The sequence below is a fragment of the Macrotis lagotis genome, chromosome 1 (assembly GCF_037893015.1).
Source record: "Macrotis lagotis isolate mMagLag1 chromosome 1, bilby.v1.9.chrom.fasta, whole genome shotgun sequence".
NCBI lineage: Eukaryota > Metazoa > Chordata > Mammalia > Peramelemorphia > Peramelidae > Macrotis > Macrotis lagotis.
In genome coordinates this window covers 42,869,512-42,884,427 of record NC_133658.1, presented here as the reverse complement: position 1 = coordinate 42,884,427, position 14,916 = coordinate 42,869,512, and the positions used below count along the sequence as shown (strand labels likewise).

General features: G+C 46.3%; 1 protein-coding gene across 1 annotated transcript in view; it reads right to left on the bottom strand.

Annotated features, from left to right (window-relative positions):
- Nucleotides 1–14,916, bottom strand: part of VAC14 (VAC14 component of PIKFYVE complex) — a 123,381-nt gene that overhangs the window by 45,691 nt on the left and 62,774 nt on the right. Inside the window, exon 14 of the mRNA XM_074199234.1 lies at nt 5,684–5,816. Within this exon, the coding sequence (XP_074055335.1) occupies nt 5,684–5,816 (133 nt within the window). The remainder of the gene's footprint in view (nt 1–5,683; nt 5,817–14,916) is intronic.

Genomic DNA, 14,916 nt, shown 5'->3' with positions numbered 1-14,916 from the left:
AAAGGGCACTTGGGAAAATGTTGTCCTGGGTTGGGAAGCACCGTAAGAGGAAGGCTGAACTCAGGCTACCGGGGAGCCCAGGCCCTCCATGGTAAGGGGGTGGGGGAGGGGAGAGGCCTCTGCCCCATAAAGAGCCAGCACACGAATCTTCCTTCATTAGGTGGCCCAGACTTGTTTGAGGCAGACCTGATGGAATCCTGCAATCACCCCAAGATACTGACTCCAAAGGCAAAACCAGCCCAAGGAGATGGAGGAGCTCAGTGGGCTGTGAGACAGTTGCCAGGAGCTGGGGTCAGTGGTCCTGCTGCCTCAGCCATGGTCAGACTGAATGGGGACTTTGCTCAGTCCTGGGAATGATGGCTTAGAAAGGAAGGGCACTGACAAACAAAAGGCATTTCTCTATGTCCAAAATGTGAAGGTAGGAGGAACTAATGACTAAATAGAGAGGTGATCCTTGTTCAAGTCCAAGTCTCAGATTCTGTGGCTTGGGTTCATTTGGGAGATTATTTCAATCCATACCTTCATGTATTTTCTATGCAGAAACAAAATGGCATGGAGAGTCCTGGCCTTACTCCTTTCCTTCTATCACTGAAACCGTTATTTCTTTTCTGTTTTCTTTGCAAGGCAAGGGAGTTAAGTGACTTGCCCAAGGTCACACAGCTAAGTAAGTATTAAGTCTCTGAGACCGCATTTGAACTCAGGTCCTTCTGACTCCAGGGCTGGTGCTCTATCCACTGCACCACCTAGCTTCCCCTATTTTATTGTTTTTTGATGGGTCATGGAGTTATTGGTTTCTGTCTGACCTATTCTAGAGAAGTCTATGTGACTCCATGGAAGAGGGAGATGACTGGAAAGGAGAACATAAGAGGGACATTGGCATGAAACAAGGCCAGAAAGCCAGAGGGCACTCAAGGTGCAGAGGGCCTTCACTACCAGGCACTGGGGCAGCCAGGAGACCCTAAAGACTTCAGAGCAGAGGGGTACCTTGGGAAGATTTTGGGAGCTGTGTGAAGAACAGAGAGAGAGAGAGAGAGAGAGAGAGAGAGAGAGAGAGAGAGAGAGAGAGAGAGAGAGACACTTAAAACTGGGAGGCCAAGTAGAAGGTCATTACAAAAGGTATTTAGGGATCTGGTGAGAATGTGGAAGGAAGGAGAATGGAGGGAGATGGATTAAGAGATATTGAAACCTAATTGATGAGACCTAGTACCTGGTAACACCTGAAGGATCAATTGGATGAGTTAGCATGGACTGCAGAGAATGGAAGAGGAAATCACTGAGAACCTGGGAGGATGAGGCTTGTGGTTTTCTCAACAAAACATCAGGCATAAGAGTTTAGAAGAGTTCCTTTTGTTATATAAGAAGCCTAAAGACATCCAAGGATCATGAGCTTCAGGGAGTTAAGAAAGTGGGGTCAGAACTCAGGAGAAAGAACAGGACTGTGAAGTCATCGCACAGATATGAAACTTGAATCCACAAGGGCAGGTGAGATCACTGAAGGGCGCAGCAGCCCCAGACAGAGCCCTGGGGGGACGTTCGGCAAAATCTAGAGCAAGCATGTTCAACCCACGGTTCTCAAAGTCCATTCATGCCACCTGCATCACATTTATTATTACACTCATTGGCAAGATGAACTACGTTGTAGTCATAAATATAAACAAGTTTTATATATTGTCTCCGACAAGTTTTGTTGGACAATGAGGTCCAGAAGAACTAAAAGGTTGAACATTCATGACCTAGAGGATGAGACAGTCAGCACAGAGCAGTATGGGGCACTTGGGGAGAAGAGGTAGTCAATAGTGTCTAGATCCAGGAGGATGTGACTAGAGAAGAGGTCAGTGGATTAGGAGACAGAAGACTGTTGGGAATCTTGGGAAGAACAGCTTTAAGCAGTAGTGGGGTTAGAAACCAGACTGCAAGAGATCAACAAGATTAACAGAGCCTTGATTCTGTAGTCAAGAGGACCCGAGTTCAAATCCAGCCTCAGATACTTGACATTTACTAGCTGACATTTACTCGACTGCCTTGCAAAAACAAAACAAGATGAAAAAAGAAGTGAATGGAAGATAGATGACCCTTTCCAGTATTCTGGGAGTGAAAAGTCACCTGTGAGGATGAAATTTAGGAAGATAAATTTTCAATTCCAAGTGATGGATTTTAAAAAAATGTATATGTCTAAGAAGATGTGTAGGCAGTGGGGAAGGAGCTGGAAGATTTCAGGACAAGGACAATTGATGAGGCAAGCAGTAGAGGAGATGGTCTTCCAAAGGAGAAGGGTGGAAGGAAGAGGGGTTCTGAGACACAGAGCCAGGGGATAAAGGCTCCTTAGGTACTAGGTTATTCTGGACTCTTCACTGTCTCCCCATCTAACTGGTTTTCAAGGCCTCTTGATTCCACCTCTCCCAACATGCCTCTTTTTTCTCCTCCGACACGGTCCCCACACTGGAGCAGACCGGTATGCCCTCAGGTCTGGACGATTGCAATAGCAATGATTGCACAGGGGTCTACCTGCTTCAAGTGTCTCGTGCTCCAGTCCACCAAGAGTGAGTCTCACCAGGTCACTCCTCCACTCAGTGACTGCCAGGATCAAACACCAATACTTTGTTGGGCATTCCAAATCTTTCAGGACAAATCCCTTCTACTTTTCCAGACTTCTTACAGTTTACTCCTCCAATGCATCTTCTTTGATACAATGGTTCTAGCCTCCTGACCAGTCCATGAACAAGACCCTCCATCTTTCAGCTCCAGGAATATCTCAGGCTGGCATCCATGCTTTCTTTCCTTTCAAGGCTCAACTAAAATTCCATCTCCCCTTCTCATATTTATTTGTCAACTTGTTTTCACCATAGAGTGTGAGTTCCCTAGGGGCAGAACTGTCTTTTGCTTCTGTCTATAACCCCAGCACAAAGTCATAAGCTTACCTTTTAAAAAGGTAAGCATTTAATGGAAACTTCCTGACTGAAATTGAGTTGATTTTCTTCTTACAGCAGGAGGTGAGCTGAAAGAGAAGGGAGCAGGGATGTGTTGGGAGGCTTGACGAGAGAAGAGCAGGTTTCAAACAACTGATGATGGGAATCTCTGTGATCAGAAGACCCTCAGAGCAGCCTGGAGGGCAAGCAGAAGATGAGGGGGGAGATAGGATCCAGGATGATCCTTAGAAGATGGAAATAAGGGGTCTAGACTGGAGTACAATGGATTGATTAACACAAGATCAAAGCTGTTAAAAAAAAAAGAGGTGAGATCCTAGCATAGATGACTAGAAGAACAGGAGCAATGGAGGCACTGGAGAAAGCCTCAAAGAAAAAGAAGCTTAGGAGGAGGGGGACAGAAGGGCAGGAGACATGAAAGGGGCACCATGAAGGTTGCTGCTCTTGTGGGCAATGACCACATGGAAGGGGAGAGTGCTGTGAATGCCAATGTGAGCTGTTTGTTTGAAAAGATATCACAAATGTTCCGAAGAACCCCCAAAGAGGGGATCAGCAAGTCTAGGGACTGACTCTGGCTGGAATTTCTCTGGTATAGGACCCTCTTAGGTGAAGAAATTTCTGTCCCAAGGCAGATTACCCCTCTCTTTTTTACAATGGAAGAGTCTTGGAGAGCTTTCCAGAGCACTGGAAGGTAGAGGGATGTGTCCATGCAAGGCAGGACTTGAACCCAGCTCTTCCTTGAAGACTGCTAACAACTGTGTCCTGCTGCACTGCCTCTCACATATTGAGAATCTCCAATGAGAGGCCTGCAGTGACATTGACTGAGTGTGGGCATGACATCGACTCTGTAGCAATGGCCCCAAATGTGAGGCCAGATCCAAAAGTAGCTGTCTATCTATGGGGAGCCATGCAAGGCAGGAGAGACCCTGGCCTTCTGGGCACAAGGTGGGGACATTGCTAGAGGTCCATCCAAGATGGACCTCAGGAACAGGTGGGCTCACGAAAATGGGCTCATCAGTTGTCCACTGAGACCCGAGATATCTAAGCTTCAAATGAAGCCTGGAGTGTTGGATGTGTTCAAGATGGCTGAGGTAGCCTAGCACCTGGGACAGGAGATGGGGTTTGATCAATATGTGCATGAACTGCATTGTGCTCACCTTCTTCAAGGAACAGAAGTCCAAGAAAAAAAGAAATGCACCAGTAGCCCCAGTCTTGCTCAGTGATTTTTCCAGCCCTCTTATCACATGGCTGGATCCCTGTTTTGGGATCTAATAGCCTCTTCCCTCTTTAATGTCCTGTCAGTAAGGCGTCACCATCTCCTAAGCCTTTTCAAGGGCATTGTCCCATTTATTCTTCACAATAATGCTAGGAGGAAAGGTAAAGCAGACTTTAGAGATAGGAACAAGGCCTGGAAAGGAAAAAAGAGGATGGCCCGAGGTCCCATGACTAGAAAGGGGGTAGAGATGAGACTAAGAATGGACCCTCAAGTTTGGGTCTGTCCACTGTATCAGCCTACCTGCCCCCCTTCCATGACCTCACATGCAAGAGGAAACAAGATTTATTTTTTCCAGTAGCCTTCTTTTCTTCTTTTTTCTTGAAAGGAAGAGCTGAACAAACTGGAGATGCTCTATGATGTACTGATCCTCTGGGCTGGGCTGTCATCAAAGCTCCCTCCCTTAGTGTCATCCCTGAGGGTGAGGGGCCTGAGGGAAAGCAAGCCATCCTCCCCAGCACTGTCCTGCTTTCTGACTTCTGGGGCTGCCTGGCAGCAGCTTGACACTTCCTATACAGAATCCCACATTCAGCATTTAATCCCACATCATGGAATGCCTTCCTGAATCTTCATTTAGATGGTGAGCCCCAAGAGGCAGAGAGCAGATCAAATTTTCCATTCTCAACAGGCCCCAGGGGCAGCATGGCCTCTCCAGAGACACAGCCCTCAGTGCCTCCATCAGAATTTGCTTCTATGTCCTAGAACCAAGGGGCCTGAAGGTGACACTGGGCCAGCTGTCACAGGTCGCTCTTCCAGTGACCCTGTTCCAGAGTCAAGTGGGAAACAAAGGCTCAGGCTCAGCACATCCCCCTCAGCTCCCAGGGTTGGAGCCCGTAGGCCAGTCCAATCCCCAAATACTGATTGAGGCAGGGCCGGCAGATACATCTCATCAGGAGAGCCCAGGCGGTGCTGCCACTGACCCCAGACAAACCAGCAGCCTGGCTACCTAAAGCTCAGCCTCATTTCATGCTCCATCTGGCTCATTTGTCTCCCCCACCAAATAGGATCTGACAACAAAGCTTAATAAGAGGATATTTAACCTCAGGGGAAAATATGGTCTCTCAACATGTAAAAAATGAATCTCTTTGTTTTGAAACATCAACCTTGCCTTGAAAAGGCAATACGAGCAACTAGGTGTGATGTTCAAGGTGTTGTTGAAGAAGTTCTGAGTTCTCTTTTATTTTAACTTTTTTTTTCCTTGCAAGGCAGTGGGGTTAAGTGACTTGCCCAAGGCCACACAGCTAGGTAATTATTATGTGCCTGAGGCTGGATTTGAACTCAGGTCCTCCTGACTCCAGGGCCGGTGCTCTATCCACTACACCATCTAGCTGCCCTCTGAGTTCTCTTTTAAGGACAAACACAGAGTAAGAAAAAGAATGGGGTAGGGGGAGGAGATGATGGAGGAGAAAAAGAAAAGGGCGAATCTATCATGTGATGTTATTTTAAGAAAAGCAGGAACCTAGTGAGGAAGAAGGTGGAGGCTGACCTGATGATGAAGGCTCCTCTGCTCTCCAGGAGTTTGCGATCACTGCTGAACCTCTTCAGCAAGTTGATCATGAACTTGTAAAAGTAAGAATTCATGGTGGGAGAGGAAGGCGAGCACTCCAAACCTCTGGGACCTGGAAAGAGGGAACAGTGCTGCTGGTCATACCCATTGAGACTGACAGGGTGCTAGGACCCTCACAGAATTCAAACAAATGTAAACACTCTGAAGGCAGGCAAATGTCTAAGGCAGGGCTGGGAAACTTGTCTTCCATCAACACAATCACGTCAAAGAACTGAGTTTGTCCTTAGAAAAAATGCAACATGTTCCATGCAACTGTTTAGTCTTAGAATAGAAAACTCTTTTTAACAAACAATGTCAAATATTATACAAAAAGTAATTCGCTTCTCTACTGCAGCTAAGAGGCAACACGTTTACTAATACTACTTTCACAAAAAAGGAGAGCTATAGTCCATTTTGATTTTTATAAAATCTATAAACATTCCAAGATTTGTCACACAATTTAACTGCTGCCTAACATCAGCATCCTTGATAGCCTGGGCTCATGGGAATGTCAGTACAGAGCTGCAAGATAGCTTAAAGACCAATGAGGAAGCTGAGAACCATCCATCTCCTACTCAATGATGGACAATCCTAACTTCTTACCCTTAGACACTGTGGAGCCCTTCACCTGGTTTTATTCAGAAAAGGGTGCCTTTCTCAGCCAAATCCTTGGAAAAGCTGTCTCCACCTGCTGCCTTTCCTCCCAAGCACTCCTCTACTCTGAAGCTTCTTCCTACCTCCTTACTCGGCTGAAAAAGTTCTCTCCAAAGTCACCCGTGATCCACCCTTCGTCCCAATGCTTCTTCACCTCTCTGGTGCTGCTGACTGCCCTCCTGGATAATTTCTCTTCGCTGGGTTTTCAAGACCCTTCTCCTGGTTCTCCTACCTATCAGACCAGATCCTTATCAGTTAATTAGTGTCAGCTTGTTGTGGCTCCACCATGTCCCTTGACCTATGGGTGTTCTCTGTTTTTGTCCCAGGCTCGCTTCTCTTCCCTCTAACCTCATCAACTCCATGGGCTTACCACAAACTCCTAGGTCTGTAAAGTCAGGCCTCTTCAGTATCAATTGGACATTTCAAACTGGATGTCCCAAGAGACATCTTATAGTCAACATGTCTAAAACCAAACTCATTATCCCTCCTCCTGAACAATTCCTTATTCCTTTCAAAGTCACCACAATCTTTCATGTGTCAGGCTCATTATCTTGGCTTCATCCTGTACTCCTCCCTCACCCCACCTCTCAAAAGATAACCAATCAGCTGTCAAATCTGTACATGTTCACAACCTTTCTAGCTGATCCCCTGTCTCCATTCTCAGTTACTATCTCAATTCCATTCCTCATTATCTTACCAGTATCCTAATGGGTCTTCCTACCTTAAGAGTTTTCTCAATTCAGACACACAACTATCAAAGAATTTTGCCTACATATAGATCTGACCATGGAACTCCCTTAATCAATCAACTCTAATGGCTTTCTACTCTCTCTAGGATCAGATGTAAAGTCCTCTGGCCCCAACCTATCTTTCCAGCCTTCTGCACTCAGATTGAGGTTCTTTTGGCTCCTAATTCAAGATATTCTTTCTGGGTCTCTGCACTGGCTGTTCCCCAGTCCTGGAACACCCTTTACCTCCCACTTGTCTTTCTTCTCTTCTCATAAAGTGCAGCTCATCTTCTACATGAAGCCTTTCCTGGAAGCCCCCACCACTAATGGCCTTTGGATTCTTCAGGCCATGCTTCTGATCTCCTTCATTACAATGGGATCTCCTTTGGAGGGGGGAGCTCTCCACCTAGTTCAAGGAGGCCCAGATCCACTGAGGCCCAGTCAGAGTGCTTTAGCTAAAAGCCCTTAAGGGGAAGCCCTGTTGCACCTCTGCCAATCAACTGGCTGGCCCCGAGGCTCTGATCCAGCCAAGCTGGGGGGGGGGGGGGCTTGTCTGCAGGGCTGTGAGCCCAGGTTCTGGCCCTGTATCTCTCCAGAGTCTCACTGATCCTGGGCGGGAGAGTATCTGAGATCTTGACATATTGATCCTCCAGGAGCTTAACCTTCACATGCAATAACACAAACCTATCTGTGTGATGGTCCCTTCCCTCCTGTCTCCTGATCTTCCCAATCACTGTGGACTCTGAACTTGTATAAAAGAGACGGGTAGGGTTATTTTCCCTTAATCCAAAGTCTTACACTGCCTTCCCTCCAGCCCCACAGGTGAAGGGCCTGACCAAGCTTTCGAATGACAAGACAGTAACCAAGATCAAAGGAATTCAAATAAGACTGGAGCTGGAAGTGAGGTTGCACTTTTGAAGTGGGATAGGGCTTATTTCTCAGTATAATCAAATGATAGCCAAATTAGAGCAGATTCCAGACATACAAGCCCAGCAGCTCAACTCTTTGGCTTCTTTTACCATAAAACTCTTCTACCCTGGAGGCTCGTACTGCTAGGATTTTATCTCTACACCATAGATGAAAAATGTGCATGATTGTCAAAGGAGTGTTACAATCTACAAAGTCAACATGCCTTAATGAGGCACCAGCTGCTAGACTAAATCCTGGGGCTACAAAGACAAAAACAGAAAACTGCCTTTGAGGATCTTCTATTGTACTGGAAGCAGGGAAAGAAGACATCAACTAAAGAGAGATGCCCACAGAAGACAATCTGAGGGAGATGGAAAGGAGCCGCACTCCCAGGGAACAAGGGCCTCAGACAGATGGTAGCCCCTCAGTTGAACCTTGAAGAAAGTTGAAAATGCTAAGGGGGCAAGGGAAGGACAGAAGGCAGTCCAGGCCGGGAGTCCACCTGAGCAGGGAGATGGGACATGTAGCAATGAATTGAGGACTCATCATTTCAGGCAGTCTTTTGAGAGGGAAGAATGAGTGCAATGAGTCTAGAGCCAGAAGCCTGGGTATAAGCTGAAAAGCACATTTCATCCTCAAGGCAACCAAGATGTACACCAGAAACAAGCAGGCTGGTCTCATGGGCTTTCTGAAGGCTATACTGGCAGCAAGAAGCCTGGAGTCAGCTGAGTCCAGAGGTGGTGCTCGGTATGGATGAGAGGTGATAGGACCTGGGTCACCACGTGAGCCCAGAGGAGGGGACAGATCCTGGAGATGAGAAAAGTGACGGTATTCCTGAAGCGCCTCCTCTAGATTATTTCATTAGCATCTATATTTGAAAAATTTGTCTCCAGGAAGCCACCCCGCTTGCCAGGTTTTTGACTTTACTTCCCATCAAAGTTCCCTAGGAGGAAGAAATTAGATCCACTTAGAAGAGGAATTTTCTTTGAAATTTACCCTAAGAAAAGTCCTCCGCAGGGCCTCCTGCTTCCTTGGGAGACACCTAAAGAATGTCTTTGACAGGCTAACCATTACAAGTTTCAGGGAGCCATGAGCAGGCCTCCTTCTGGGATCCCTTCTGAGGGAACCCATGGCCTCTTAAGGACTAGGTGACCCGAGGGGCAAGCATCAAGTGTCAACCCAACACTCGACTTAGGTGAGGCTGATTCTTTAGATGGGGAATCCCCAGAATACAGAGGCTCTACCAAAGCCTAATTTCTTATTCATTTTTAAGCTTTCCCTACCTTCAAGCTGTTTTCTGGCCTGCATATATTCATATATATACACAAACACACAGTGTTATGTCTAAGATATAAAACCCGCTAACTCCAAAGGCCTTTGTGGGTGTTTTCTGATGATCTGATCTCCAATAGAACAGCTCCAGACCCATGGTTGCCAAGGGTTTCCAGAGACTCCAAAAAGAAATGAGATCCTTCTGGTATAAGCCAAAGAAGGATTTCTCCTCTGCAGAAACTGATGCAGGGGCATACCTCCTTCTATGACAGAGGTGCTGGAGGCCTGGGCAGGACCCATCCAGAAAGAGATGTCACTTAATAGCTGTGGGACCATGGGCAAGTCACATTTTCCCCCATCTCAGCCACCAATTCCCCCACTGGTAAAAGCAGGTATAGTGTATGCATTACCTACTTTACAAAACTCTTCTGAGAGTGTATGCAAAGGTCCTTAGAAGCCTCAGAGGCTATAGGAAGGTCAGCTATTATCATTATTGTTGGTCAAGTCTCCAAGGAATCTTGATGGTCCCAGGACACAACCCAGGACATGGGTAGGTTTGTTTTCTCTTTGCTGTCACTCTTTACAAAGCAATATGTGAAGAATTCTGAGCTTGAGCCCAGGCAGGACAGCCACTGGCTGGAGAGCCTCCTCACTATCCTTCTGGCAGCACCTGCTTGGGTCTGATAGCTGGGATGCCTTCTACCATTGGCACAGTAATTGCCTCAAATCAAATGTTCACAGAAAGGCCTAGCAGAGTGAGCCAACTTCCCTCTTCTCAACAAATCTTTCAAGACAATGATCTTCTCTAACTCCTACTTAGCAAGCTGTTGGATTGAGCTCTGAGCCAGAAAATTAACTATAACTTCAGGAAATTGCCAAAATTCTGTTATTATCAGTCCCTACAGGGACATATCCATACTAACCTGGAACATTGGAACCCTATACCACGGAGGACATGATGACTACTTCAAGATCACCAGAGAAGAGATTCTGGATTTCAGTATTATGAGTTCATGTAGAATGGCTAGGTAGTCGTTTTATTTTTCAAAAAAGCATTTGAGGGCAGCTAGGTGGCATAGTGGATAAAGCACCAGCCTTGGAGTCAGGAGTGCTTGGGTTCAAATCCGGTCTCAGACACTTAATAATTACCTAGCTGTGTGGCCTTGGGCAAGTCACTTAACCCCCATTTGCCTTGCAAAAACCTAAAAGCATTTGAACCTCACGGACCTCCTCTATCAAGGACCTGGCTCATATTAATCTTGATTCCACAGCTCTGAAAATTTACAGCTACTTATATTTTTGTTTTCAATGACATATAGCTGGAACCAATGCTGGAAGAGTTTAAGAATAGATGTGATGGAATCTCCAGGTCCTCAGTGGGATCCAGAATTATGATATGAGTAGGAAACTGGACTAGGTATTTCCCAAAGTTCAATCATGGGATTTCTCTCTCTACACTCACTCCCCTGACATTGTTCAATAAGTGTCTCAAGATGCTGCTGGTATTCCTGTATTGGGCTTTGCTGGACATTCCTACTTCAACGCATCTTCAGCACCTCAAACTCAATGTTCATAATTGAATTCATCATTTTAATCCTTTAAATCTACCCTCCTTCTAAATGTCCTCATTTCTATGGAAAAAGTCACCATTCTCTCAGTCACCTAGGCTCACAGCCTGAGTTATTTTGGCTCCTCTTCTTTCCTCAGGCCCTGTATCCAAGCAAGTCCTTCCAAGGGTACCTTACAAATATCTTATTCCAGCCCTTCCTTTCTAACCACACAGCCTCAGGCCAAGCGCAGGTCCAAGGCACCTTTCATGGATGCTTAGAGATTCTTCTCCTTTGGTTTCCTTCTGCAATCTCTACCATCATACACATGGATATCATAACAGCTTTCTTAGGACAAAGGTCTGGTGATGTGTTCCCATGATAAAACACCAACCATTGCTCTCTCCTGATCTAAGGACAAAATCTCCCAAAGCTTGACCCAGGAAGCTTCTTGTACCCAGACCTCAGTCTCCCTTTCCTAATTTATTTCATGTGAGTCCATCATTTTGTCAATATTCCAGCCAAAATGGACTATTAGTGACTCACTCCATGCCTGGTTTCTACTGCTCCCTTTTCTTTCTTATCTTTAAAAGCCTAAGTCAAAGATTCAGCTTGGGTGATCCCACCCTGAGACACCTTTCCAACTTCCCCACTTTTTTTTTTAAGGTTTTTGCAAGGCAATGGGGTTAAGTGGCTTGCCCAAGGCCACACAGCTAAGTAATCATTAAGTGCTTGAGGTCGGATTTGAACTCAGGTTCTCCTGACTCCAGGTTGGTGCTCTATCTATTATGCCAACCAGCCACCCCTCCCCACTTCTTGTTAGCTCTTTCCTCCCTCCTCAAATATTGGTCTTGTATAAAATAAAATACTCTTTCTTGTATAAAATCTGTTGGTGTGCATGGCCTCTCTCCTCAGAATGTAAACTCCTTGAGGGCAGACAGCTCATCACATAGTAGGTGCTTAACAAAGACTTACTGAACTTAGTTTATTGAATTTGAAAACACTGGTATGAATGTCAGGAGCCCTTCTGAAACTCTCTTTGGGGAACTTCCAGGATGGGACCTAGAGTGAGCACTCTTATCTCTGAGCTTGTTAGGGGCTCTGGCTAGAGAAGGGAGGACTCCTGAAAGTACACCCTGAGTCTCAGTTCATTCTGAGATTCTGTGATTTAATCAACCTGTAACACCTTTATGTAGGAGAACCCAGCCTGCCTAAAGAGAAGAATCTGGGTCCTTCTGGAATAGGACCCATGACCAACTTTTAGGCTCTAAGCTCCCCTTGGGCTATAGACTTCCATACTAGCTAACCTAAGGGTGCAGACTGGCTACCAGGAGCTCTGTGGCCAATGAGTGTATGTGATAGAGAAAGGCAGGAATTTCAAGAAATGAGAGAAAAGAAGGCAAAAACAGAAAATCTCTCAGATATTCAAATTCTCACTCAAATCTTGGTTCATAAGCTAGATAGATTTCAGAATGTCCCCAAAATGCAATTCCCTGAACAGCAGTATCAGCTGCTTGGGGACCTTCTGTGGGGGGGTGGCCTGGGGCAGGGACCAGAACAAAGAAAGGTTTAAAAACCACTCAAGCTCTGCCTGGACTTCTCCAAAATAAAAATCCAGGCCAGAACTCCCACTCTCTGGCCTAAATTTTGTCTTCTATAGGCTAGGTAGAAATTAATCTCTCAGTGACTGAACAGGAGGACCTGGAAAACTAGAGAGATTCCTGGGAAAATCTGAATGGGCTATTCTGTAACAAGGGGAAAGGCAGCATTTCTGGGCTTCAGGTAGGACATAGGAATTCTGGTTTTGGAGCCACAAACAAGCTTAAAAGGAATCAGCTCACTATGAGATCTAGAGGTTGGGTAGCAGATGGGAAGCTGCTCCTGTGCTCAGCATGGAGTGAGTGGAGTAAGGAGGCTGAGCAAAAGCCCAGTTTGCCCTTTGCCAAGACTCAAAGTGCATAGAGTTAATAATGTCCCTGTAAAGAGTGTTAGGAAAAGCTTGCATGGCCTAGGAAATATGGGGAGAAATCAGTGGTGGATGGAGTGGGAAATTGGGAGGAAGGAGAATGAGAAAAGGAAAGTTGGCCTCATCATTTTCCAGGTTCCCAACTCTGAGCAAGGGAGCCATCTGTTAAAAAAAGAATTTTTCATAGTTAGGGCCTCAAAGACATTCAATAGACAGAGAGACAGAGAGCATTGGAAATGTGAGTACGAGGCAGCACATTAAAAACTGTTCAGGAATTGGAAAGAATCTCTGGTCTATTCTTCAGCTTCAGCTTCTCCTCTTCCAGGAGAGAAAGTTCAAAGATCTTGAACATCCAATTCTCCTGCCTCAATATGAACTCTGAACTTGGCCCAAAGGAAATGCTTGCTTGCCATCAGTATATGGAGGGCTCTTGACAAAGGGCAGACTGAACCACTGGGTTCCATGGTGTCCCATTTCATTCAGAAGAAAGGCAACAAGTGAGAACTGGGGAGAAAAAGGCGGATGGTTAGAAACTATTCTTGAGAAAAAGGCGGGTGTAGATTCAGTGGAGAAGTAGAGGAGGTGGGTTGGCAAGACAGAGAGGACCTGCCAACATGGGAGAACTTCTTCCTGGTGTCTACCATCCTCGGCTGGGGAGAGATGGGAAGCCCGGGCGAAGCTCTGTCAAGCTCACGTGACGGAGCCAGACAGATGCAGTCGGGAGCACTTTGTACCCCACGCCAGCTCTCCTGTAGTCAGAGGCCGCAGAGCCAGGTTCTACAGATGTTGTTAAGTGAAACCTGATGTGGCGACATGAGAATCTGCAGAATGTCTCACAAACAACCTTCTCTGGGATGTTTTGGATTTCAGTTTTGTGGATATGACGTGAAGGAACCTCACATGTCAGGATAAAAATAACCCTGTACTTTATACACAATGCAAGTTAGTGTTCACTCAAACCAGATGTAAAAATGTCAGCCACTGAGCCCAGTTCTAACGGCAGATGGTCCCTCACTCCACCAGCTCCCCCGGGGGGGCAGCGGCTTGGAAGCTTCAGCAGCAAGGTCAGTGGGGCTGGAGAAGCCAAAGCTGGTGGTCTGTCCGGCAGGGAGTAGACCAACTGCTTGGCCGACCCGAGACAGGAATGCCCAGATGCAGGGAGAATGAAGACAAGTATCCAGATGAGGCAGCAGTGATTCTCAAATGGGCCCACAGTACATTTTTACTGTGGTGCACAATTTTTTTTATTACCAGACATATGTAATTCTTAATGCCTATGAACTTAAGCATTAACTCTTCCTTATCGATTCCCAGTTCTTGCCCCCTTCCCATGAGAGTCACAACAAGGCTGGGAATCAGCAGGAACAAAAATGGGTTCTTAAGGATTTGGGGGGCAGCAGACCTCCCTGCCAGTGTAGCTAGAAGGAAACTTAAGATACAGGTGGGATGGACCCCAGAGGCTTATCTTATCTATGGGACACTCTAGCAGAAGGCAAGTCCATCCTGGGTGATGAAACTTAAGTCAGCATGGATCCCTGACATCAGCTTTTACAGTAAGAAAGAAGTCAATGGGTAACAGAAGAATTTCTACCTGATACTGGCTAAATAAAATAGAAACCCACCCATCTGTCCAATGAAAACAGCTGTAGCAAGGAAGGGGGGCTGGCAGCCGGGGAAGGAGGAAGCTCCAAAAGGCTTGGGAGACAGCTGGGGGGGGGTGGCTGTGTGGGAAAGCCAGAGATCAAGTACCAAGAGGAATGTCCACCTCTCAGGAGAGGCTAGCCTTGCCATGACCTCTTTTTGCCCCCCCTTGGCAGAACCAGTCAAGCATAGGACCTGTCGATCTGTGTCAATCCGATAGCGGCTTGCCTGTCCACTTTCCTAGGGCAGAGAAATGTCCCGAGTCACTTAGTGAATCAAGGAAGAACAAGCTGAAGAACAGTCTTTTGATCAAAGAGATTCTATGCTTTAGGTTGTGGCCTTTTGAGGAGACTGAAAAATTATCCCAGCAGGAATCTCACTGCCTCCTCCTAAAGGCTTACAAAGCTTTCCCACCCTAAAGGAACCAAATGGTGAAGGGGAGGGGGAAAAGCACAG